The sequence below is a fragment of the Oncorhynchus mykiss genome, chromosome 15 (assembly GCF_057628025.1).
Source record: "Oncorhynchus mykiss isolate SJ-2025 chromosome 15, ASM5762802v1, whole genome shotgun sequence".
Classification (NCBI taxonomy): domain Eukaryota; kingdom Metazoa; phylum Chordata; class Actinopteri; order Salmoniformes; family Salmonidae; genus Oncorhynchus; species Oncorhynchus mykiss.
In genome coordinates this window covers 28,659,459-28,685,065 of record NC_143036.1, presented here as the reverse complement: position 1 = coordinate 28,685,065, position 25,607 = coordinate 28,659,459, and the positions used below count along the sequence as shown (strand labels likewise).

The window sequence follows — 25,607 nt, the reverse complement described above, 5'->3', positions numbered from 1 at the left end:
CATATATGGTATTTGTGTATTGAATTGACAGAACATTGCTTCCAATTCTTACAAATCTATTAAAGCACAATACTTTTATGCCATATTCTTATTTTACTCTTGCATTATATCAGGCTTTTATACATTCATTAAGTTATTTATTACAAATCAACATATTAAGGATCATATTTTCAAACCATACAATCTAAGATACTCCCAACACATGTATTCCCTGGGAAAGATGGCATCCCAATAGCAAACAGCTACACTACTGGCAACTGACAACATTAACGATTCGAATACTGAGGATTCCACCTGGCTCCAGCAGAAAATACAATAGTTTTAGTTATGATGTCCCTCACCCCAGCTTGTCTCTAGCCCTAGGGCCTGTCTCGGACTCTGTCTCTGACAGCCAGAGTTAGCAGGTTCTATTGAGTGAGGTCTGTGGTTCAGACAGTCTATGGAGCGTCACAGGTGTCACCTTCGATGAGCTCTGATGGTGGTGGGTGTGTGGGTCTAACTGTTAGATTGGAGGAAGCTGCTTTTCAATAAACTGCTTGATATCCATCATTTCCTGTGGGATGCAAGAAAGACAAGTATTACTGCACAAAATATAAAGTCATTTCATATCAATTCAATAGTGCATGTCCAAAGTCTTCAAAAAGTTCCAATCTTCATTCTAGTCTCTTCTCACAGCCACTGTGCAAACCATACTAACCTCAGGGCAGGCACTGTGTGGCATTCTGGGATAGGTCTTAAAGATGATGTTGGATGGATTGCATAGGGTCTTTAGCTTCTCTACAGTGAGACATCCAAACATTACGGGCACCAGAGGGTCCGCCTCGCCATGGCACTGCAGGACATGCATCTCATTGTTGGCAGAGTTTCTCGATGCCTGAAAAAAGATTTCATTAGGGTTATATTTCAAATCAGCTACAATTTGCAATGCCTCTTAAATGATTTGGTCTGTCTTGGACTTTGAACATTGTTGATTTGTGTGATTTGGTAAAGTAACAAGCTGATAGACTGTTTGCATTCCAAAACAATTGAATGGATCATATGCATAACCTAAGTGCACCACAGAACACTTCTAATGCAGGATACAGTGTATTACCTGGGGGAAGGAGTTCCGTAGAGGGAGCCAGCAGCTGAGGGCCACCACTCCCCCCAGCTTCTGTTGGGTTGTGAGAGCTGTGTACAGAGACAACGCTCCACCCTATTTATGCCAAAGCACACAAAAACATGAATACTCACTGTCTTACCACTGAATTATGTAGATTTCAGCATTGTTTTACAGTTTTTTGTTGTCATACACTAGTCTACCTGAGAAAATCCACCAAGAACAATTCTGTGTGATGGTATTCCATTCTTCACTTCTTGATCTATCAGTGCTTTAACTGAGGAGATTGGAAGCAGTAAATCAAATCAAGCTCAAATAGAATCATGTCAAGCTCAAGTTCATACCGTTTTAAACTTCCATCATACTGTAATGTCCTAGTACTGCTACATTCAAACCTACTACTCTAACTTACTATTCTCTGAAGCCTGTTTAATACCAGCTTCGTCTTCCTCTGCATCTGTTTGCAATCCGATGATGTCAAACCTAAAACATAGAGGGGAGTGATTAACCCAAACAGTACTGTTCTTCGATATTGCCTACTTTATATCAAATGAAAGAGACTTCCCTTCTTACCAGGAGGGCATGGACATCCCCATGTTTAATGTAACAGGCTTGATTGGACTGAAAAATCAAAATAAACAAAAATATTTAAATGTCAGTAATAAATGTGTATACTAAACCCAATGTCATCAATAATCACTATCATCAACATTATTCAAATACAGGAGCTGTACTTGTCCACAGAGGTACTCACGCGTGAGGACAGATGTATTTCACATGTGGTGTCCGGATCCCAGCAAAGGCCTCTGCCCAGCCATGGCTATGAACAAAAAGCAAATTACATTTTATGAGCTATAGACTATAGTGAAAGGGAATAATAACAACAGATAACCCTGAAGTCAATGGTGAGTGGAAGGAGTAAGATGAGGGATGAAACTAATAAGCTGCACATACCCAGTGTCACCTAGGCCATGAAGAAATATCACCTGTAATGCAAAATATATACATAAACGTACAATGTGGTTAGCTTTATTGACAACACTTCAATGTCTATGGTTGGTAAATCTAGGTCAGGGGTGGCCAACCCTCCACCTGGAGAGCTACTGTGCAGGATTTTGTTACAGCCCTACACTAAAACACTTGATTCTAGCTTCCCACTAGTGGTCCTTTACTGAGAATACAGACGTAAGTGAGACTATAGTTTTAATGTGAGGGCAAGTTATTGTCCGCAACAATAAACTATGCATTCAAAACTCGCTGTCAAAAATCATCTTAACTCACCGCTGCAGTGGCTTTCCGAGCGGCAGGTACAATAGCAGGCAAGGGCACTGACATACTATTACCGCACATACAACGTACAGGCAGCTGTTATTCTCCAAGAGAATTGACGATGTATCCTTGGATGGAACGAAAACGTTAAATTTGTATCGCCCTTGTTATTACATGCGATAGTTGCGGGAACAGTATGTTTTGGTACTCGCGGGCATCAGTTTGGCAAAGAGAGAGCGCAGTAAGAATTCATTAACTGGTAAACCCAGTGGATAGGACAATGTACTAATCCATTCAAGTCGTAGAAAATACAGATGGTCTAAAAGTCTGTGAAACAATGGCACTTCCGTTTCCCGCAAATGCTAGATTGTGTGTCACGTGAGCAATATCCATGGTAGCCGATTTTGTCCTTGGGTGACGTTGACATGTGGAGAGGACGATGTCTTTTACGAGAAAACCTAGTGGGAAGGCATTAGATATTTTGCAGAATTTGCCTCGTATTTCATTAGCAAACTTACGACCTGAACCGGGGACCAAGAAGGCTGTAAGTATGCGTTTACCAGACCATCAGTTGCTGAATAGCTAGCAAGCTAACTAGCATGGCTAGTAGTAGCCATCAGCTAACGTTAGCTAGCTACTGTAACTTAGCCAGCCAAAGATGGCTTGCTTGTACAAATAGTAGCTATCTATAGCTAAATCTCTTGTTTACCCCTAGAATGTAAGCACAACATCTGATTTTAACACAATTGGTCAGTTATCATCACTGTCTGCTATATCAAACACAAGCAAATAGCATAGTAGTTATAATTTCTAGTCAGACAGTTTTGGTCTCGTCTCAAACAGACATTCGTTGCAGGAATTCATTGTGCCAATGATAAACAATTAGCGATTAATTACTATGGATATATTATTGAACATTAATAGTGAAGAATATGTACAGCTGTTTTAACGCTGGTATTTTTCATCTTGTCTATTATTTTGCAGGAGAAGAAGCGAGGCAGAGGCCAACATGGAGGAAACAGAAGTGGCCGGGGTCACAAGGGGGAGAGGCAGCGAGGCAACCGACCTCGTCTGGGGTTCGAGGGGGGTCAGACTCCCTTCTATCTAGCCATCCCAAAATACGGCTACAATGAGGGACACAGGTAAATACATTGATGTCCATTGTTGAACACTCCATGTTCTATCATCAAATGATCATACTATACAGAGTTGGTGGCCTAGAAGCAAAAAAGGTCTTGTAACTTTTCATGCTGCATCTCTGTACATACATAGCTAGAGACAGGAGATTATACTCACAAATTTGTGCTCTTCTTCCCAGTCGGCGGGCTCAGTACCAGCCCCTGACCCTGAACAGGCTGCAGTATCTGATTGACCTGGGCCGGGTTGACCCCACTCAGCCCATTGACCTGACTCAGCTGGTTAATGGCAGGGGAGTGACCATCCAGCCACAGAAGAGGGACTATGGTGTTCAGCTTGTTGGCGAGGTAAGATGGTTGCCTTGGCTACGTTCACACGTAAACTGTCATAGTTAGCCGATGTCTCCGCTTGATTTGGGGGAGTTAATTGTTACAGAAGCTTCAATTAAACATTGGAGATGAAGCACAATCTCACAAAGGCAGTTAAGTGCTTATGTGTAAGAGATGTTAATCATACTCTCCTTGCATTGTGTTTTGTCCAAATAAATCACCCCAGCCAGTGGTCCCAGTTGATCATGATTTATTAGCTGTTGTTAAATAGGAAACAGCATGTTAGTTGTGCAGGGCTTAATGATGTTGATGGCTGTCGATGGCAAAATCCCTTGCATCACATTTTCATACTGGGGAGACCCGACGTTCGATCTCCCCCTATCTGCAAGCGGGGCCAATGACACACCATGTCATCGGAATTGAACCAACCAATAAGAATGCTTGAACATTAAATACACCTTTCTTTAGAGGCAAGTGGAAACATAACCAACCCTGTTACATTCTCCCCCACTGAATTACACTTGCATACTATAAAGAAACAAAACGAGGTATGCAATACCTTGCAATATATATGTCACTAAATAGTCCAGTGCAAAGACTAAATTCCCCTAATTCTCTTTAGAGAATAAAGACCCCTTAGGAAAGCATGCATGTTACATGTTCAGTACACTCAGTGACGATAAGAACCTTCATCGTGGACACCCTTCAAAACTGTCGCCCTCATGGAGGTGGGTTCTACATACTGGTACGTCTTCTTTTTTGACAGCAAACTTTTGGTAACGTGATATAGTACACCCATTTTCAGAGTGAGCTTCTCCCAGGTCTTCAGAATCTGCAGAGCCTCGAGTGGTTCATGGCCACGTTCCCTCCTAAAAGGTCTCCGGCCCCTGTCCACATAGAAGACAACTCTTTCGAGTGCGTCATCCTGGCGCTGCTTTGATATCAGGTCGTCACGGGATAGCACTCTCACATCTGACATCTCAGATGGCACCAGTGACTGAGTGAGCTGAGGCAGTAGCAGCGCACCGTTCTGTAGACCAGCCTCCCCTTGCGACCTCAGGACTGCTGCCACCACTTCATTTGACAGAGAACCAGGAGAAGGTTGGGAGGTAGTTTGGCAGTCCACGACAATTTCACAGGCATCTGCCTCAATTGACGGTGAGCAGCTCTCGAGGTTGAATGGGTGGTTCGACCAGCGGAACACATCTTGCACCTTCTCAGCATGAACTCCTGCAGCTTCTTCCAGCAGGGACTTGTATGGAACCCTTGTGATGTGGTGGAGAGCACTCTGCTGCACAAATGGCTGTCTACTGAGTGCATCAGCAATGACATTCTTGGGACCGGGGATGTACTTGATGTCAAACTCGAATGGAGTGAGTTTAGCAACCCATCTCTGTTCACAGGCTGGCCTAGCATGACCTGATCGAGGAGAGCTCGTTTCAACTGACTAAAGGCCTGTTTGCACTCACCAGTCCAGTCTGCTGCTGTGAGTTTCCTATGGATTTCTCGTTTCCTCTTGCCTTTACCATGGCTTGGTGCCTTCGTCCCATTTGTCAGCCCATGCAGAGGCTTAGCGATGGTGGAGCACCCCTCAATGAACTCCTGGTAATAGACTATCATTCCGAGAGAACCGAATCTTCCCCTGGGAGGGCACGTCCGTGTTATCCTCCATGAGATCCTCTGTCATCCCTGCAATAGCCTTCACTTTTTCTGGGTCTGTGGCCACACCTTCACTCATGACATGCCCCAAGAACCGCACTGACCTCTTCATGAAATGGCATTTCTTTGGAGCCAACTTCAGATTATGGGCTTTGAGACGCTCAAAAACAAACTCCAAGCATTGCAATCCAAGTTCTTCAGTCGGGGCAAAAACTAGCATGCCTTGTCATCGGAATTGAACCAATCAATAAGAATGCTTGAACATTAAATACACCTTTCTTTAGAGGCACGTGGAAACATAACCAACCCTGTTACATATGTAATGCAAGGAGTATGGCTATTTCTTGAACTGCGTTGTTGGTTAAGGGCTTGTAATTAAGCATTTCACGGTAAGGTCTACTACACCTGTTGTATTCAGCACGTGACAAATAACATTTGATTTAGATTTTATTTGGATCTGTAGTTATTTAGTGCACCTATCTTTTGCCAGTAGGTGGCAGTATTTAGTTAAGATTGTAGCTGTCATTACCCAAAGACTGTTTTTCCCATCCCGCTAGTTTGTTCTGTTTTGGTAGTCTATTTTATTTAATGTTGCATTCAATTGTGTGTGTTACTAGGGTGCTGGTATCTTTGCGGCGAAAGTCAACATAGAAGTTCAGATGGCGTCTGAAGAGGCCATTGCTGCCATTGAGAGAAACGGAGGGATGGTCACTACAGGTTTCTATGACCCCAGAAGTCTTGGTGAGTAGTAGTGACACGTTAGGCCAAAACTTAATGATCTTGCCATGACGCCACTTAAATTGTATGCATTTTGGAGTGTTTGTAACCCTGTGCTTTCCTCTTGTCTGTTAGCGGTCCTCTGTAAGCCTGTCCCATTCTTCATAAGTGGACAGCCCATTCCAAAGAGAATGTTGCCTGGGGAAGACATGGTCCCCTACTACACAGATGCTGCCAACCGGGGTTACCTGGCAGATCCAGAGAAGATTCAAAAAGCACGGATAGCCTTGGCCCAGAAGTATGGCTACGTTTTACCGGACATTTCCAAAGACGAATTGTTCCACATGCTCTCTATGATAAAGGACCCCAGACAGATCTTCTTTGGCCTCTCGCCAGGCTGGGTCGTCAACATGGCCGAGAAGAAGATACTGAAACCGACTGATGATAAACTGCTCCAATATTACAGTTCATAAATGATTCAAATTAACATGCTCTGTTGATGTACATAAATGTCCTGATTTTTTTTGTGATTGTTTTTAAAAGGAATGTCTCTGAGCACAACTTGACAATAGATTCAGCTTTTTCTTAACACCGCTGATCCGCTGCGTGTGTTGTATTTAATGTTCATCATTTAGTGCCATTGTTCTGTCGTTCATCTTAGGGGTGTTTCACCCAAGATCTGACAATGTATTTCTATGGTGCAGCTCTGTAGGTAATGCACCAATGCTTTATGATCAACGCTTATAGTGGTTGGAGGAGTTCATTTTGATTAGGTTACAAACATGGTACGGTCGTGCACTGATCAGGGAAATTCTTGGGACAGCGGACACTTGGACTAATGTGTTGACTTTGATAAGTAACCCCACTGCAGTCTCAGATGAAAGTGCTGTAATGATCACTTCCGCTGGTGGTGCTTTAGTTCCCCTAGCTGGAAACACCAATGTCCAACATGATGGAAGGAACATAGACCCCAACAGGTGAGGGGGAAATAAGAAACATAAGATGACTCAAAGAATGAAAACAGGAAGCAGATGCCTGCTGATGTGTGTTAAATGTAAAATGGGCTGCCTCGGCTGGAGAAGGGGGAGTTTGAAATGAGTCATAGGCAGCTGTATCCTGGCCTGGACGTTCAAACGACTGTACCCCCCCCCCCCCCCCCCCTTGTTTGGAACACAATCTGAGGCACACACACTTGTAGTTCTACCCCTGTTATGATCTAAAGCTGACTGATATGTAAAGACTATTTAGAAAATGCCATGATTGTATTGATGTAATGCTCCAAAATCACTTCCTGATTGCTATCTAAGTGATAACCCTTTCCGGCAATACTAGGATGAGGTATTCCACATCAATAAAATAATAAATCAAATCAGAAAAGGCCCTTATATTCATACTGTATTTCCCATCCCACTTCTATTTTTTTTTTAAGACAAAACGTTCTCCATAAATAACTTGGTATTCTACGCTGACATTGTCTTTCTGCTGCATGAAAGTCTTTATCTAGGGAAGCATATGTTTGTGTGTGAGCGTGTAGGGGAGCAGCAGCACCTCAGTAGTCCCACTGCCATGCTCTTTCTATACTCGTACTGATGATGCAGGGATTTTCAATAGAAATAAACTTTGGTTCATATGAACTAAACAATGTTGATATGAATTTACTTATTTACTTATTTTATCTGTATTATCTAGTGTGTGTATTGTAAATAGCTTGGGTGTATTGTAATAGGAATTGCCAACGGTTTAGACTTTCACAATTGAAATGTTAAAGGAATTTTACAGTGCACAGCTGTTAATTTCTAAATGAAAAATGTCTTAATCCCATTGTTACTACTTAGGTAGTTAGAGATCGTATTATGCTATTTCTGTATACTGTGCAAAGGTCACATTCGAAGGTCATCATGAGTGTTTTTCTAGGTGGAGTCATGTGTGAATGGGGGGTGCGGGTGATGGAGGTGGGAATCTCAGGATTGGCATCTTGTTGACGATAATAAACCAACATATACACCTAGTTGACACTGTACACACACGTCAGGCCCTGCCGGGAAAACAAGCCTGAAATCTTACAGCACAGTACTTGAAATAAATCACACCACAGGAAAGCAACTAAACAATTACTGTTTATTGCAGAGCTACAGTCCTTATCTTCAAAGCAACAGAAATCCGTTTGAATCTGGTTCTGGTTTAAATCTTCGGGATGGTTCTCTGAAATCCCTAACCTGGAGTATATGTTGAATTTTAAGTATCTACACAGAAAGCATCACTTTAGTATAATAGTAGACTAAAGTGTTATTAGACTCTAACCCTAAATTAGACTGACTAAACAACGTTTTATAGAAACGCCATCAATCGAGTTCCCTAAGCAATTATCCAACATTTAAGATTTCAAATATTTGCTGGGAGTTTACAAAGCATTTACCATGGCTTGTGCTCCAAATAATCTAATGTCTGAGTGTGATATTCTGCCCAGTTCACACTATCTAATTAAACATTCAACATTGTCGTTGTCCAAGTAGACCAGGTCATTGTGATTGCCTGTCGGCTATCGCTGAGTAGGTCGTTTGGGACAGACGCAGATATCATGGTGTCTCGCAGGTCTGGTGAGGGTTATACACTGATACTTATCCAGACCAGTTAATAATTAGAGGCGATTGCAATCAGATGGAGCTCTGTCTGTCTGTCTGCCAGGGGGATCACACAGGCAAGACAGACACACAGACAAGACTAGTGACAGGACAGGGAGGAGCAGTGGGACAGTACAGTGGGACAGATCAAAGGGCTATACTGTACATCACTAGGGGACAAGTCTTTACCTTTGGTTAAACTATGAGAATCTGGTATAGTGCACAGCACCATGATGGGATACAGTGTCCATGACAGCGCTGTAGAACAGCAGAGAGGATCAGTGACTGAGACTGTCTAGATTGGATGTATAGTGCAATAGCCTGCTGTGGCAATACAACACCACTTCATCAAATGCCCAAGCTCAATAGCCCGGATAATAAAAGAAGCACTCAATTTAATAGATAAGGGTCTTATCAGAGGGCCAGGTCCAGAATACAATTGCTCATTTACAAAGAATAGAATTGTTTTTAGGCATGACTGAAAATGATCTTCCCTTCAATAGCGTATTTCAGAGCTGCGGCGCAATGCATTTAGCAATGGAAGACATTTATGTGTAACCCACAAGGGATTTACACCAATAAATCATCATAGGCAGGAATGAAGTTTTAATCCGATGATAGGATAAGGACAATGAAGTGCTTTTTCCTCATCATGTCACAGAGGCCTGACACAATAGACAGCCGTCATTGGTTCCTGTTGGATCTCTAGATGCCTCTTTTATATTTGTCTTTTCTAAACCAACAGTGTTGTGTTCTTGCTAACATGCTGTTGATTGGGTATATATTTGACTTCTTCATAACCACTGAATGTATTACAACATTGCAATATCAGTACCTAGATCGTGTTTGTCTTGTTTTATTTAATATTCCAAGCATTGGACTTAAACATATGAAAAGAAAACAGAAAAAAATGATGTATTAAAATATATATTTCAAGTGTATCTTTAAAAAAAAAATGCAAATCACCCTTAAATAAATACATAATCATGATGAAATAACCGCAAAAATGATATGATAGCCTAATACACCCATTCTGTGTCTGGCCCCTGCTACTGCAGCGCTGTCTGCAGCCTGAGTTTGATGGTCTGAGGATGGGTTTTAAGCTCTGTTTGGGGCTAAAAGCATGGTGTGTTATCTGCTCTGAGAGGTGGGGACATCATTGTGTTCAACTAATGAGACCACATTAAGCCACATTAGGGGGGGGGGGGGGGGTAATCCTCTCAGTTAACCCCACGTAGGACAGACCAGGGCAGGGCACTGTTTACAAGTGCTGGGGCTGGCACCCAGGGCTGAGGCCTCAGTGTGTGCTCAAATACCTGATTAGCACTGGCTGGATGCAGGCAGAAGGAGAGAAGAGGGGGGAAGGCTGCTGCATAGAATGATGTCTGAGGCTGACAGTGTAACCGATGCCAGCCTCCTGGGTCCATACAATACAGTAGGAGTCTGAACCAACAGTCACCATGCAGAGACCCACTCCACATAATGCCATCTCACACGGTTTTGTGACAATGCAGGTCACACCTCAAACCTCAGATCACAGTTTGCTATGAACAGCCACTGTATGGAAACTCACCCGTATCTCCATGTGGGCCTGTTTTATACGAGTCCACTGGAATACAGAGGTTCGTTAACAAAGCCCCCAAGACACATGACCTTGCTTTACATCCTCTTGTTAGAAATACTCTATTTTTTGGAGTCTCCATTTTTTTGTTGCACACTTGTCCTTGTAGTTATTTCAAACACACAGCGTTTCAAAGTATGGTTGGTGAAGATCATTCTACAAGTGTAACCCCCTGCGAGCACACCGCACACTGACACAATGCAATATGGTCCCACTGGTGATTAAGATGAGTATATCCAGCTAATCAGCCTCACGTCACTCCATCCAGTGAGCTTCCTCTTTCTACTGCATGTCCTAGGTCCATCGAGGGACAGGATTTGCTCCAGCATGTCCTAGGTCCATCGAGGGACAGGATTTGCTCCAGCATGTCCTAGGTCCATCGAGGGACAGGATTTGCTCCAGCATGTCCTAGGTCCATCGAGGGACAGGATTTGCTCCAGCATGTCCTAGGCAGGTACATACATGATCCACATCCAAGCCACTGTCCTAGCAGGGATCTTTATTCTGACCTGTCTATGGCTGCATCTTCCCACAGCCCCGGTAATCCAGTGAGCGTGTAGCAGAGAAGGTGCTCCTCGGGCAGGTCGACTGGAGTGGAGGCACCTGGAGACCTCCATCCTGGCTCACTCCAAATCAGACTGAAGACAGAGAGGAGTGTCTCATATATGACTTCTGTCCAATACAATGGAACATTGTGATGGGGAATCTTCAGAGAACAATCCCCATACAAACATTATAGTGACCATTCAGCAACAGCACTGTCCCTAGTTGCTTAGATGTCAACCGTCACAATGGCATGCATGAAGCAATGCAATGATATGCCTACTCTGGGCATACGGACATCCATTCAGAGATTAAGAAACCAATTCGATGAATCATTACTCACCTACCTGCAGTTCATGACAAAACAGAATGGTTAAGAAGATAATGAAAATCTAGGACAACTCTAAAAATAAATCAAAATGTCTTATTTTATGACCAGTAAATGCCAAAGGTACAGTTGAAGTCGGAAGTTTACATACACCTTAGCCAAATACATTTAAACTCAGTTTTTCACAATTCATGACATTTAATCCTAGTAAACATTCCCATTTTAGATCAGTTAGGATCACCCCTTTATTTTAAGAATGTGAAATAAAACCACAGCTGTGTGATAACAACACACTGCACATTCCTCTACCTTTTCTGTAATTTAAGCACGATAGAGGACAATATAATGCCAGGGTAGGCCTGCATGTATAGATGGAGTTGGAAGTTTACATACACCTTTGCCAAATACATTTAAACTCAGTTTTAAAATATTCCTGACATTTTGTCCCAGTAAAAATTCCATGTCTCAGGTTGGTTAGGATCACCACTTTATTTTAAGAATGTGAAATGTCAGAATAATAGTAGAGAGAATGATTTATTTCAGCTTTTATTTCTTTCATCACATTCCCAGTGGGCCAGAAGTTTACATACACACAATTAGTATTTGGTAGCATTGCCTTTAAATTGTTTAGCTTGGGTCAAACAAGCTTCCCACAATAAGTTGGTTGAATTTTGGCCCATTCCTCCTGACAGAGCTGATGCAAATGAGTCAGGTTTGTAGGCCTCCTTGCTCGGACACGCTTTTTATGTTCTGCCTGCAAATTTTCTATAGGATTGACTTTGTTGTCCTTAAGCCAGGTGTTCTTCGACTTGCAAGCATCCCCCTTTTTCCTCCAAACATAACGATGGTCATTATGGCTAAACAGTTCTATTTTTGTTTCATGAGACCAGAGGACATTTATCCAAAAAGTACGATCTTTGTCCCCATGTGCTGTTGCAAACCGTAGTCTGTCTTTTTTTATGGAGGTTTTGGAGCAGTGGCTTCTTCCTTGCTTAGCGGCCTTTCAGGTTATGTCGATATAGCACTCGTTTTACTGTGGATATAGATACTTTTGCACCTGTTTCCTCCAGCATCTTCACAAGGTCCTTTGCTGTTGTTCTGGGATTGAATTGGCACTTTTCGCATTGAAGTACGTTCATCTCTAGGAGACAGAACACGTCTCCTTCCTGAGCGGTATGATGGCTGCGTGGTCCCATGGTGTTTATACTTGCGTACTATTGTTTGTACAGATGAACGTGGTACCTTCAGGCGTTTGGAAATTGATCCCAAGGATGAACCAGACTTGTGGATGTCTACAATTTTGGCTGATTTCTTTTGATTTTCCATGATGTCAAGCAAAGAGGCACTGAGTTTGAAGGTAGGCCTTGAAATACATCCATAGGTACACCTCCAACTGACTCAAATTATGCCAATCAGCCTATCAGAAGCTTCTAGAGCCATGACATCATTTTCAGGAGTTTTCCAAGCAGTTTAAGGGCACAGTCAACTTAGTGTATGTAAACTTCTGACCCACTGGAATTGTGATACAGTGAATTAATTATAAGTGAAATAATCTGTCTGTAAACAATTGTTGGAAAAAATGGCTTGCGTCATGCACAAAGTAGATGTCCTAACCGACTTGCCAAAACTATAGTTTGTTAGCAAGAAATTTGTGGAGTGGTTGAAAAACGAGTTGTAATGACTCCAGCGTAAGTGTATGTAAACTTCCGACATCAACTGTAAATAGATAACATAATTAAGGGGGAAATAAGATGAGCTACTTTCAATGTCAGATATTACTAAATTCTCCAATATTTGCCCAATTTACAGAAACGTCAACCGAAACTAACATTATTGTATTCATGCTGAGTCTTTGAAGCGAATTAATTAAATCCATTAGCGCTTTTCTCACGGCAGCTGTCTGTGTGCTTTCTAACACTCGGATGTGGATTCTAACCCTAATTCTTACAGTCCCTGAAAAACATTGAAATACATTTTGTGGGTATACAAAAAATACGTTTTTTATTGGCTTTATTATGCTAATAATACTTGCTATCACATAAGTACTCCTTGTGTCGTGTAACTCGATCGTGTGGACATCTAGTAAAGTATATGACATGGGCTATATTCCTACAAAATGTATGTATTTAACTCATTCGTTTGTAAACTAATAAACAATAACGAAAATGAATTTGAAAAAATCCTTTGAAATTTCCATTGGGCTATATAACTTAATGTGATTAGTTTCGTATGCAACGTCAAAGCGCGCAATCAACGGACCCTGTGCGAGATCATGAAAATATAAACCTCATTAACATATTTTACTAGGCCTAGAGCAATTTAAACAAATAGGGCTATAGCCTACTCAGCCACATTTAGTGTGGCTAGCCTATGCTTCAATTGGAGTACTTCACTTCAATTCGATTACTTCGTTATGTTACCATTAGACGGTCTAATAAGCAAGCATAGATTGTATCGATTCACAAACATACACCTCCGGGCCCAAAGTTTCGTTGTGCCGACTCTCAGACCGATCTCTCTACTTTGAAGAGTCTACTTTAAACGGTCTAAAAGAGGAGGATCTAAAAGAAAAATAAACCTTGACACCCCCCCCCCCCCCCCCCCCCCCCCTGTTATTGAATTAACCGAGGCAACAACATCAGAACTGACTCTGTTTGACCAAGGTGTCAACATCCATTACCTTTTTTTTACGGGGCCTAAAGACATGGACTACATAACAGCAATTGGTCTGTCGCTACAAAACAGTGCAGGTGGAGGCCGAAATTAATGAAGCACACTGTCGTGTGTATTCTCACAATAAGACCCATTATATGCCGTTTTGACATTAACAGCAGAGGCTGAAGACATGACAGCAAGTCGTCTAGCCACAAAGAAAAAGTTTCAGGTACAGGCCAGAATGGATGACGGGCGTTCCTCTATGTAGTCTTGATTCCACATCGACATAAACTGCTTGTAATGACCCTAGCCTCCATTGTTGAAGTTGATGGGATGTATAATCAGATGTGTAATCAAAGAAAATAGAGTGGGATTATCAGATGAAACCGAGAGGAATTATGTCATGTTAATACTTTTTTAGACTAGTCATGCAAATTGAAAATCAACAGGAATATATTGACTGAACTCAAAGGCTGCGCGAGCAGCCAGGGTTTGTTGACTCGCTGAGGTTATTTTGACATCGAAGTTTGTGAGTTCATGAACAATCTCAGGAGTTGTAAAAATGAAACATGTTTATATGAAAACAAGCTCGCCCTAGCTCTCTGGGGGGTTACACTGTCCCTTGTACCACACAACTCCAATAGATTTTCCTTCCTGACCTTTTAGGACTTCCTGTGCAAATCTTATCACTCCGAAAAACCTGACAGGGCAAAGGCAACAGGACCATGCACGCCAACTGTCAAAAAGGCCTGTTTAAAATAGGCTACATATTTTTCTTACATATGTATTACTGGATATGACATAATGGATATGTCTTTGTGTTAACCCATGAACACCCACAGCATGTCCAAGATGGCATTAACTCAATAGCCTATTTCTTTTATTATAGACCTACTGATGAATCGACTTGAAATAGACCATTGTCACACACAAAGGTGAGCTTGTAATGCGGCCTTTTCAAAAGTTGATATACCTCTTTTGTTGGTGGTAAACATTTGTGCGCCTTAATCTTATAATAAATCTGCCTTGATCATGTTTGTTACCGTCCTGTAAAATGTGCTTTGATAGAGACAGTGGACCTGATAAGAGGAGAGGGCAATTTGCACGTGGCCCGTGGTCTTTTAATGAATAACTAAAGTACTGCCACATAACTTTAATGTTAGAGTGACAGCCAATTTATCTCGTTTTGTTTATCACACACAGGAAAAGGTAATGCCTCAATAAAAAAAACAGAAAGATATATCAAAGGGGGAATAAAGTAGTCATCCGATTCATTTTAGGCATAGGAATTTGCCAGATTCCTAAAAAGTAAATCCGCAATGAATACCTTATTAACAGCCTGTGAAGACATCTAGGCCTATGTCAACTTTGCCAAGATTGCCGTGATGCAATCGAGCAGTCATTGCAGCGAATCATGACAGCATTTATCACGAAACATTTTAAAAGGGATATTATAAATTCATTTTTGTCGAAAAGGAAATAATAGGCTTACGTGTATTCTTTTGATTTAATATTAAATGTCAATTTCGGTTTCATGACTGATGAATGACTGATAATAGATTGAGGCATCAAGGACTATCAATGACTTGAGAAAACACCTGGATTTCACACCTTAAATCCACTCCTCCTGGGCTCCCATTGGTGGAAGGAGCGCATATAGCCGATCTCCATCAATACTGGAGTAGGAGAGCAACGTCAAAGGTTAAAAAGATAGTAACCATGTACTTTGATCCGATCTCCACACATTTCGAACTGTGCCCAACGAAAGCCATGTTTGAAAGCGACAAGTTCTGCTGTGAGTCTTCCCAGAGTGAGCTGATGTCCGAGGCGAAGTCCCCCGGCTCTGGCCCAACCAGTCCTATCTCGGTCAACTCTGACTCCAGCTGCGCTAGTCCTGAGCCGAAATCATCCGCAGAGACGCGGGTCAGAAGGCCGCTGAACGCCTTCATTATCTGGACCAAGGAGGAACGCAGACGCTTGGCCCAACTCAACCCTGACCTGGAGAATACCGACCTCAGCAAAATTCTCGGTAAGTTTAATTCAAATAATTCCCATTTAAATTAAAACTATGACGAGACTATTTATATTTCAACAATTATATACTGATAACTGACATGATTGTTTTGCTGCAGGTAAGACCTGGAAGGCCATGTCTCTGGCAGAGAAGCGGCCCTACATGCAGGAGGCAGAGCGCCTGAGAGTACAGCACACCATTGACCATCCCAACTACAAGTACCGGCCTCGCAGAAAGAAGCAGCTGAAGAAGGGCCCCAAAGGGCCCCTGCCTGTGGAGGCCACTGTCCCTCTCTCCACCCTCTGCAGTAAAGGCTTTACCAGGCCTTATGACCTCAACTACCTCATCCAAAACCAGTCCCATCAGCAGCAAGCCTACCCACATCCAGCCACCTACCCATCCTCCCAGGCATACTTTTCCCATCTTCCCAGGGAGACCTTCCCAGACAGGTTCATTTACACAAATCCAGCAGCCACATTCTCTAACAAGCCTCTAATGTACTCTAACACTGAGGCATACCCAGCAGAGCCTCATCCGTACTACTCTACCCAGCATGGGCTGCAGCAGTGTGGGCCCCCTAACCCAGCCTGTGCTATGTCTCACGGGGAGCAAGGGGACTTCAGGGCCTCGGGCCCCCAGCTGTACCCCCCTACTGGCCCCTCTCTGGAGTTCTACCTGGAGCAGGTTCAGCTGGACATGCTCTATGATCTGGACCCCAGTGAGTTTGAACAGTACTTTGGCCCGTCCACATGCCAGCCGGAGCCCCTGGAGTAAAATGATCACCAGTACAGCATGTACAGCATGTCAACTCCCAAATGTATTTATTGAAATTATATTTTTTCCCCCAACCTATTGTTACTATTGAGATGTATGGAAATTACGTTACACGTTTTAAACATGACATGTTTAGCATTATTATTCATATGGTTTGTTCTGTTGTTGTCAAAATGTACTCTTATTGATAAAAGAGTGGTTTCCCAACCAAATATGTCTTATAAATATATCTAAAAGAACCTTTACGTTTTTGTTGTTGTAGTAGTAATTAACAGAACATACTCTAATGCGAATGCTACATGTAACAGATTCAAAAGTGTGGTGCACCAAATTATACAACATTTCAACAGATTCGTTTATAAAGAACGAGTTTCTTTTGAATTTCTATTATGATGGATGACTGGCTACAAATGATCTGGAATATTTATTAGTTATATCAACAAACTGGAGTGGACTGAGAGGCTGTCCGAGTTATTGCTTGTCCAGCCGTTGGCAGAAGCCAGGCTGTTGACATACTGTTTTATCTCTAGCCCTGTGTATTTCTCGTCCCCGGGCGTTGGGAGGGAAATGGCGCCAGGGGCATAAACTTCCAAACTTCCTGTTTCATTTTAAAACATCTCACAAAGGCTCTAAAAATATGCCAAAAAATATTACACATCTCCCAAATCGTATGCCTCTGGCTGCCAAATGTTTATCCATTTATGAAAATGTTTATCCCACTCTGCCCCAACCTGACTGGGCTAACCCAGTGCAAACTATTGACTCGTCAAGCATTATGGCAGGGCATAGGGCCAGACAGGCAGAGCTCCATGCTAAAATTAAAACACATCACAAGTTCCCACTCCCCACCAACCCCACTCAGATTCACCAACACATATTTTCATAAGCATCCTTTATGAAGGGTTCACATGAGGAAACATTGAATAATGACAGGGACGGTTATTATTGTGGGGAAGGGGGAAGTGCAGGATGGAGGCCCAGGGAGAGAGGGCTGATTAGGGGCCTGAAGAGCTGCTCTCCTCAGCACTTCCAGGCTCCAACCGACAGCCACCTGAATGAACGGAAGACATCTGACGTCAGATCCATTCCCATGATACTCATGTAAACCCCTCAGACACTGTGTTTATGTGTGACTGAGAGACTCTCTCTCACACATAAATACACTAATATACAAATATATACAAATTAGTGGATTCGGCTATTTCAGCCACACCCGTTGCTGACAGGTGTATAAAATCTAGCACACAGCCATGCAATCTCCATAGACAAACATTGTCAGTAGAATGGCCTTACTGAAGAGCTCAGTGACTTCAAATGTGGCACCGTCACACTTGTAGGATGCCACCTTTCCCAACAAGTCAGTTCGTCAAATTTCTATCCTGCTAGAGCTGCCTTGGTCAACTGCAAGTGCTGCTATTGTGAAGTGGAAACGTCTAGGAGCAACAACAGCTCAGCCACAACGTTGTATTCCACACAAGCTCACATGGACCGCCGAGTGCTGAAAGAAAAAAATATGTCCTCAATTTCAAAACTCACTACCGAGTTCCAAACTGCCTCCGGAAGCAACGACAGCTCAAGAACTGTTCATCGGGAGCTTCATGAAATGGGTTTTCATGGCTGAGCAGCAGCACACAAGCCTAAGACCACCATGCACAATGCCAAGTGTCAGCTGGAGGAGTGGTATAGCTCGCCCTCATTGGACTCAGTGGAAACACATTCTCTGAAGTGATGAATCACGCTTTACCATCTGGCAGTCTGACGGACGAATCTGGGTTTGGTGGATGCCAGGAGAACGCTACTTGCCCGAATGCATAGTGCTAACTGTAAAGTTTGGTGGAGGAGGAACAACGGTCTGGAGTTGTTTTTCATTGTTCGGCCTAGACGCCTAAGTTCCATTGAAGGGAAACCTCCCAGTGAAGGGAAGTCCCTGCAGCAATGTTCCAACATCTAGTGGAAAGCCTGTTATAGCTGTAAAGGGGGGACCAACTCCATATGAATGCACGTATTTTTGGTCATGTAGTTTATAACAACTACTCAATAAACAGGATAAGGCTTGATATATCTGCATCTATCTCTCTCTCTCTCTCTCTCTCTCTCTCTCTCTCTCTCTCTCTCTCTCTCTCTCTCTCTCCCTCTCTCTCTCTCTCTCTCTCTCTCTCTCTCTCTAAACTCATAAAAATTTCCTCAAGTGTGTTTTCTGTTGTAGTTTAGTCTCTTAGCAACAATTAATATTCAGTTTCAGGGATTTCCTGAAGGACAAACAAAGACAGTGTCAACAATAGCAGTGAAAGGATTCCTATGATCAACAGTAAACAGCAGAGGACACCAGTAGGGCAAGTGGAAACAATTAATTTAATTCCTTAGATTTATAATGAGTGAATCTACTTGTGAAGTAGAAATTGTATGTGAATTATCCATCTTTTTGCGCTATTGTGCCGAGACAGGGGATAAATATAAATTGAAGTGATCTAAATTTAGTTTAGCATAATATTGCATATTTACATTATACTCAGGAAATGTGTATACTTTCAAGGTGGAATGTCTTAGAAATGCATTCAGTTATCAGTTGGGAAGAATTTATGGAATCTGGAGACTGATGTGTCAACTATGTGGCAGGTCCTAAGGAGACATTCCTAGGACTAAAACAGTTTCGTAGTTAGAGATTACATCCATAAATATTAGAATTCGGTATGTAGAGTATTGATCTTATAAATAGCTTGGGTTTACATTCAACCTAAAAATAGGTCGGCATTTGCTTACAGAGGGCATTCTTCAGATTTTAACAGCTATAATTGGAGATTTTCTTCTTTCAACTCAAACATGAAGGTCATCAATGATTTCCTGTTCTAGGCACAGGGTGCATTTGGGGTAAATCCAGGGCTGCTCTCTACTGATAGTGCTCATCCGTGAATTCTCCTTCAGGAATGTCTCCTCTGTCTGTGGACGAGAAGGAAACTCAAACAGGAAACAGTATGAAGTAAGACACTCAATGGCTTCTTAACTAGAAACTGACTGTGTTCCTGTATATAATGTAATAGAAAGTCTGTTTGATAGACATGCCACTGAAATGGACCACATAAAGAGCCCGGGAAATTATTAAATGCATTCATTAATTAATTAAAATAAATAGGCAGGGGAATGTGTGTCTGACTCCAGCTTAAAATGCCCACCGTCCGCTGTAGGTGTACAGCGTGCTTGAGATTAAAACCTATAAAACCACCACCTTTTAAAACCAATTCATTAATCAAATATCTGTCTCTGATAAAAATCTGATGGCAGAACAGTTAATTATGAGTCTATCGGGGGCGACTCCCATCAAGCTCTAATTGGGCCAATCAGATTACAATAACCTCATCAGGGTAGTCTCAGTCCCACAGTTTCAAAGGGATTTCACCTGTTAATCTCACAGGTCTTTACACAGACACAGGCTATAATTGACTGGTTGGGGTAGGAACCTGGCATTGGCCACTGTCTCCGGGGACAATGGAGAGGGATAAGTAGAAGGTAGAGATGCGAGGGGAAGAATGGAGAGAGGAGAAGGCAGGTGGGAGAAGAGAAGGAAGAGAGGAGAATGGAGGTGGGAGAAGAGAGAGAGGAAAGAGGAGAGGTGATGGGGAGTGGGGACCTTTGGTCTCCACGGGGAACACAGTGGGGGTCCTTCTGTGGAGTGGAGTAAGTGCCTCTGGACTCAGGGACCCAGACAGAGACCTGGGAACTGGGAGACACCACCAGAGAACCAGACAGCTGATTACAGAAATAGGGTTTTAGTCTGACAGATAGACTGAATACAATGGGGCATCTGGGTGTGGCCCCTGTGACCTGCTGGGAAGATACAATACTCCATTAGAGCCCCTGAGCCCAGAGACTGTCAACAAACACATATAGGAACTGATTACACAAACAACCCTCAATGTATGTGTAGTCGTATGTGCTGTGTGTGCGTACGTACGTACGTGTGTGTGTGTTTGTGAGCGCATGCGTGCATGCAATTTGTATTTGTGTATGTTTGACCAAAAACAATCTGTTGAGTTATACTTTTGTAAATGATCACTTGGGCCCAGTTTTTCCAAAGTTATCTGTTTGGATTTTTCCTAAGGATTAAATGCATAGCAATAGAATGAATAGAACGGACGAATCCTTGACTTGAATGGGGACTCCCGTTCTATTCCTTCTATTTAATCCAATCGGACAGCTTAAAAATCAGGATAGATCATTTTTGAAAAACCCGTCCCTGGACACTTAGATCAGTGTAAGGTCGATGAGTAACTAACGATGAGTAACTCACAGGAGCTACCCTCACAGTGATCATCTGGAGTTTGTTTATTTAGCACCAAGCCCACTACCCTACACTCGTACACTACATCCTCTGGAAATGACGTCAGAGCGCTTCCTGAATGTCTCACAGTGCACTATGACTCAGAGTAGGAGTATGCATGTGAGTGTTTGACTGTTTGTGCAGTTGTGTTTTGATGATTTGATGAGACTGATGGAGACAGATGGCGTGTTGCCGTGTCGACACGTCACAGGAAAAGATTCCCTGTGCTTTCTCCATACCTCAATGCACCTGGGACATCCCTTCATAAGCAAAATAATTCTAGGTCACTATCAGGTTAAAAATTCAATATTTAACCTACATGTGCTTTACAAATGTAATACATTATAATGATTAATGAATGTCATTCATATGTATTTAACAATTGGTAATGATTTGATATTTACTGAAATGTGCTCAGTGCTACCTATTTTTTTCCCTTTATTTAACTAGGCAAGTCAGTTAGAAACACATTCTAGGAACAGGAACAGTGGGTTACCTGCCTTATTCAGGGGCAGAACAACATATTTTTACCTTGTCAGCTCAGGGATTTGATCTTGTAACCTTTCGGTTAGTAGTCCAACGCTCAAACTACTAGGCTACCTGCCGCCCCATGTAGCCTAGAATCCCATAGGAATAGAAAGGTATTGATTAGGTAATAATAATGACGCTGTTATCATGTTGTTTGTAAATAAATATCAGGTCAGTAGTGGACACTAAAACAAAGCACACCCTTCCTCTGCAGTTTAAACTCTAAATCCCAGTAACAAGCTCCTATACAATTTAAGATGTGTCGGTCACAGTTCTTCCTCAATGGTCTTTGATGTGTCTGTGGAATGTGCCTTCTCTGGACGACCTATTCTCGAAGGTAAAGGAATCTGTTAGCAATGTGTGATGGTCAGGGACGTGAACAATACCTGTGTGCGTGTGAGCGTGCGTGCGTCCGACGTCCGTCCGTGTGTGTCACTGCCTGACATCTCCTCACGATGAGAATTCCAGTAGCAATTCCAACAGCACGTCTCATGGGGGCACAATCTGGCCGTCCCCTCACACCTTCGTCCTCACACGCTCTCCATCCTGCTGTTCCACCCTCAATGGTGGGCACCTGTTAGCTTGTATTGACACGAGGACTTTAACACCTGTGGTAATTGGCTTAGCAGGGTAAGCCCGAGTGATACAGCCCCAGCCTCTCAGCAGGGTAGCTAGTTCTCAGCTGCAGTCACAATGCTGACCGGAGCACCACTGTATGACAATGGCCCATATCTTCTGCCTACAGGATAGCCACCTGACCTGACAGAGCAAAGAGGGCCACCACATAAAGCTCACTGGCACCTGAGTACACACCCATGAGATTGATGTTGTTATTTCACATAGCCTATATGTTGATTTGCGGTATCTTATCGTAAGGTGTGTAGATTGACATGGCCTTTTACTGTAATTATAAAAATGTCACCTGGAGGAAATGGGGGGGGGGGGGTCACAGAACGTTTTTGGAAGCATTTGAAGGTGGTATAGCAAAGTGAGCAGGGTTTTTACATTTGTGTCATTTGGCAGACACTCTTATCCAGACTGACTTACAGGAGAAATGTTGGACAAGTGCCCTGCTAAAGGGCATATTGACAGATTTTTTTTCTTCACCTAGTCAGCTCAGGGATTCGAACCAGCAACTTTTCGGTCACTGGGCAAATGCGCTTAAGCACTAGGCTGCCTGCTGTTTAAAGGCAGTGGGTGTTAAAAGGGAGGACGTGCCCTCACTTCCCCCTCTCTCTTAGGCTCTCAGGAGTAGAGCAGTGCGCCTTTCAACTTTTATTTGTGCTCTGTTTATAAATGCCACTTTCTGGGAGCCTGGCTGCAACCTCTGTTATTCTTCCTGTACTGTTTGCCGACTCGCAGCTGGAGAAACAGGAAAACCAATCTGGAAAACTACTCCATGTATGTCATCGGTGATTATGCGATGGGGCTGCAGTGTCCGCTGCCTGTGCCGGGCATAGGCAGGCCTGGGCAACTTGAGCTCGCTTAGGGTAGGGACAAGCCTGAGTAATGTGCCTCCTCTTGGGGCCTCTCTGGGTCTGGGTACCTATAGCCAGTAGCAACCTGTAGCAAAGGTGTCATGCTTTTTGTGCATGTTTTGCATGTTATTTAGCTATTAATACGTGTCACATCAGTTTTCAATTTTTTTTGTTTTAAATCCACCAAAATCATTGAGTTAATAAAGCCGCATACGAACATGGTCTCTTTTTTGCTTTCTTGAGGAAGGCAGCTCCAAAATGCAGGTGTTTCAGCCCAGCTCAGTGCTTTCTGTGGTCATTGGGCAGCCAGCGGAAAATACGAAGCGTAGGGGTTGGTAATGTTCTCTAGTTGTGCCATGATTGGCTCAGTGTTCGCTCACTCATGGGGACACTACATCATCGCAAAATCTACAGGGAGAGCTCAAAAATTCAAGCCCCTTGGGTGCTGCCGTAGTTACATTGGAAGTGCCCATCCAAGAAGGCTCAAGGTCATTGGCCACAGATAAAATGAAAATGATGTCAAATCACGACACACACACACACACACACACACACACACACACACACACACGCTTTGATTGGGTTGATCAAGGCAACATACTTTCAAAATCATAGCTAGCAGTCATCATGAATAAAGTTGACAATTCACTGCCAAATACTTGTCATATGAAGAGAAACGATGAAGAGAAATTATAGATAAAACATATTGGTGCTCGTTGGCCATAAACCTTACACAAGAAGTTGGAAAATGCAAATTCAACAATGAGTGGTTAGAAAGGAATCAGTGGCTAACTGCAAGCATTGCAAAGTAATCACTGGCCTGCTATTCAGTGTAGTGGATGTGTGGTCCGAGTCTGGGTTTAAGGGTCTCTTTTCCAAGCTTAAAAGGACAAACATTCAGCATTGGCCATGCCAATGCCGCTTTCAAAACAACTGGAAACTCAGAACTGGGAAATCTCATACTTCAGTGAGTTCAAGACAAATGGGAACTCTGGAAAAAAAAATGAGCGCAGACTGGGATTAAACTCGAATTCCAAGTCGGGAACTCAAGCCTTTTTTCAGTGCTCCGACCTAAAGATCAAGTTCCCAGTTGTCTTGAAAGAACCATAAATCCAGAGAATGCCAGACTGATGACAAAATTTGCACACGAAGGACCGTCGCACCACCTTCCTGTTGAAGTAAGCACAGCAAGGTGAGTCTAAAAAGGTCTTCTAATATGTAAAGGAAATATGTATATTGTAGCTAAGAAAGTACTAAGTGTATGTTGTGTAGTAAGCTGTTAGTAGCCAATGTGCCTCACCATAATAATTTGCTCCCTTTTGCCCATCATAACTTTGACTACTGTTCTGACTTGGTGGTGCACATGTAGCCAATAATCTTTTTTTAGAGAAATGTCATCATTGAATACAGCAAGAACTTTCATTGTATGCTTATATGTCCCCTTTATTTATCCTAGAGATATGACATGGTGTACAGGGAGAATGCTGTAAGAATGGCCCATGTTCTGAATTCTGTTGCTGTACATATCAAAAGTGCTGAACAAATAGGTGTATTGACTACTTCCGTCCTAGCATGCTCATTAATGTCTTAACCAAAATTACGGATTGCCTCTAATGAATACTCAGAGAAAAAGGTGTAGAATCACACGCAGAGCACGGCAGGTGTTTATTTTGCCTTTGCAGAAGGCAGGAATCTTGGGCACAGGTAATGGTCATACACAGGTAGGCAAACAGGCAGGTGAATCCAAACTAGGACTGAAGGCTATAACTGGTTCTCACAAACGAGCTAGGAAAAGGCTTAGTAGAGTCAAAACGAATAATACCACAAAGGCATAAACAGAACTAAATAAGGAGCTGAGGAGACCAGGTAAGTAACTAACACAGGTGAAATCAATGAACAAAACCATTTGGCTTGTGGGCGCCATTTATCACCGTTGTAGTCACCGTTGTGACTACAACGGTGACTACAACTGTATCACCGTTGTAGTCCAATTTATGAATTGTTTAGTGTTGTGTTTTGTAGTGGCTTTGCTTGCAAGCATAAAAAAATTGGGTTGAGGTTGCCCCACCACGATTACATGCTAAAATCGCCACAGCCTATAGCTCAAGGCCTCCTAGCTCATTCTTCCAGGCATTCTCGGAGACTACAGTACTATGGCTGTCCGCCTTTTTCCTGTGGAGAAACAGCAGAGGAAGCCACCCACCCTGAGGTGGCCACTAAGCCTCACAACTTTCAGTCTTTAATGGGGGATATCTTCCCAGCAGTAGCACACCCTTCAGGAAGGACAAATCAACACGCCAAATGCTATAGTTGTTTTCTCCTCTCGAAGGTTAATAAAATGTCACTTAAAGAGTGCCATATAAGATAACAAAAAATGATATCAACAATAATGTAACCCTGTTGTAATGGAGGTAATTGTGGACTACAGGAAAAGGAGGACTGAGCATGCCACCATTCTTATTGACGGGGCTGTATTGGAGCAGGTTGAGAGCTTCAAGTTCCTTGGTGTCCACACACTAA

The 25,607-nt window shown here is 42.7% G+C and overlaps 3 protein-coding genes across 3 annotated transcripts; 2 read left to right on the top strand and 1 right to left on the bottom strand.

The window, feature by feature from the left end:
- Positions 1-2: 2 nt before the first annotated feature.
- lypla1 (lysophospholipase 1) lies at positions 3-2,744 on the bottom strand. The gene is made up of 9 exons (XM_021562943.3): positions 2,381-2,744; positions 2,054-2,085; positions 1,854-1,919; positions 1,673-1,720; positions 1,512-1,582; positions 1,303-1,376; positions 1,094-1,195; positions 698-874; positions 3-553 (listed from the first exon to the last, which is right to left on the bottom strand). The coding sequence occupies exons 1-9, from the start codon at positions 2,447-2,449 to the stop codon at positions 503-505; spliced, it is 690 nt and encodes a 229-aa protein (XP_021418618.3). The 5' UTR covers positions 2,450-2,744; the 3' UTR covers positions 3-502.
- LOC110489927 (large ribosomal subunit protein uL15m) lies at positions 2,740-7,587 on the top strand. The gene is made up of 5 exons (XM_021562942.3): positions 2,740-2,912; positions 3,353-3,510; positions 3,687-3,852; positions 6,111-6,234; positions 6,346-7,587. Exons 1-5 carry the CDS (start codon positions 2,808-2,810, stop codon positions 6,681-6,683), a joined length of 891 nt encoding a protein of 296 aa, XP_021418617.1. The 5' UTR covers positions 2,740-2,807; the 3' UTR covers positions 6,684-7,587.
- An 8,110-nt stretch (positions 7,588-15,697) lies between these two features.
- Positions 15,698-16,766, top strand: sox32 (SRY-box transcription factor 32). The gene is made up of 2 exons (XM_021564366.3): positions 15,698-16,007; positions 16,111-16,766. The coding sequence occupies exons 1-2, from the start codon at positions 15,698-15,700 to the stop codon at positions 16,764-16,766; spliced, it is 966 nt and encodes a 321-aa protein (XP_021420041.2).
- The last annotated feature ends 8,841 nt before the right edge of the window (positions 16,767-25,607 follow it).

What these genes read in the sequence shown, in the direction of transcription:
- LOC110489927 (XM_021562942.3), top strand. Translation starts at nt 2,808, where the DNA reads ATGTCTTTTACGAGAAAACCTAGTGGGAAGGCATTAGATATTTTGCAG. An exon ending in GGCTACAATGAGGGACACAG is followed by an intron (nt 3,511 to 3,686) that starts GTAAATACATTG and finishes TCTTCTTCCCAG; the next exon opens with TCGGCGGGCTCAGTACCAGC. An exon ending in GTGTTCAGCTTGTTGGCGAG is followed by an intron (nt 3,853 to 6,110) that starts GTAAGATGGTTG and finishes GTGTGTTACTAG; the next exon opens with GGTGCTGGTATCTTTGCGGC.
- sox32 (XM_021564366.3), top strand. Translation starts at nt 15,698, where the DNA reads ATGTACTTTGATCCGATCTCCACACATTTCGAACTGTGCCCAACGAAA. An exon ending in CGACCTCAGCAAAATTCTCG is followed by an intron (nt 16,008 to 16,110) that starts GTAAGTTTAATT and finishes GTTTTGCTGCAG; the next exon opens with GTAAGACCTGGAAGGCCATG.
- lypla1 (XM_021562943.3), bottom strand. Translation starts at nt 2,449, where the DNA reads ATGTGCGGTAATAGTATGTCAGTGCCCTTGCCTGCTATTGTACCTGCC. An exon ending in AAATACATCTGTCCTCACGC is followed by an intron (nt 1,721 to 1,853) that starts GTGAGTACCTCT and finishes TTGATTTTTCAG; the next exon opens with TCCAATCAAGCCTGTTACAT. An exon ending in CACACAGTGCCTGCCCTGAG is followed by an intron (nt 554 to 697) that starts GTTAGTATGGTT and finishes TGCATCCCACAG; the next exon opens with GAAATGATGGATATCAAGCA.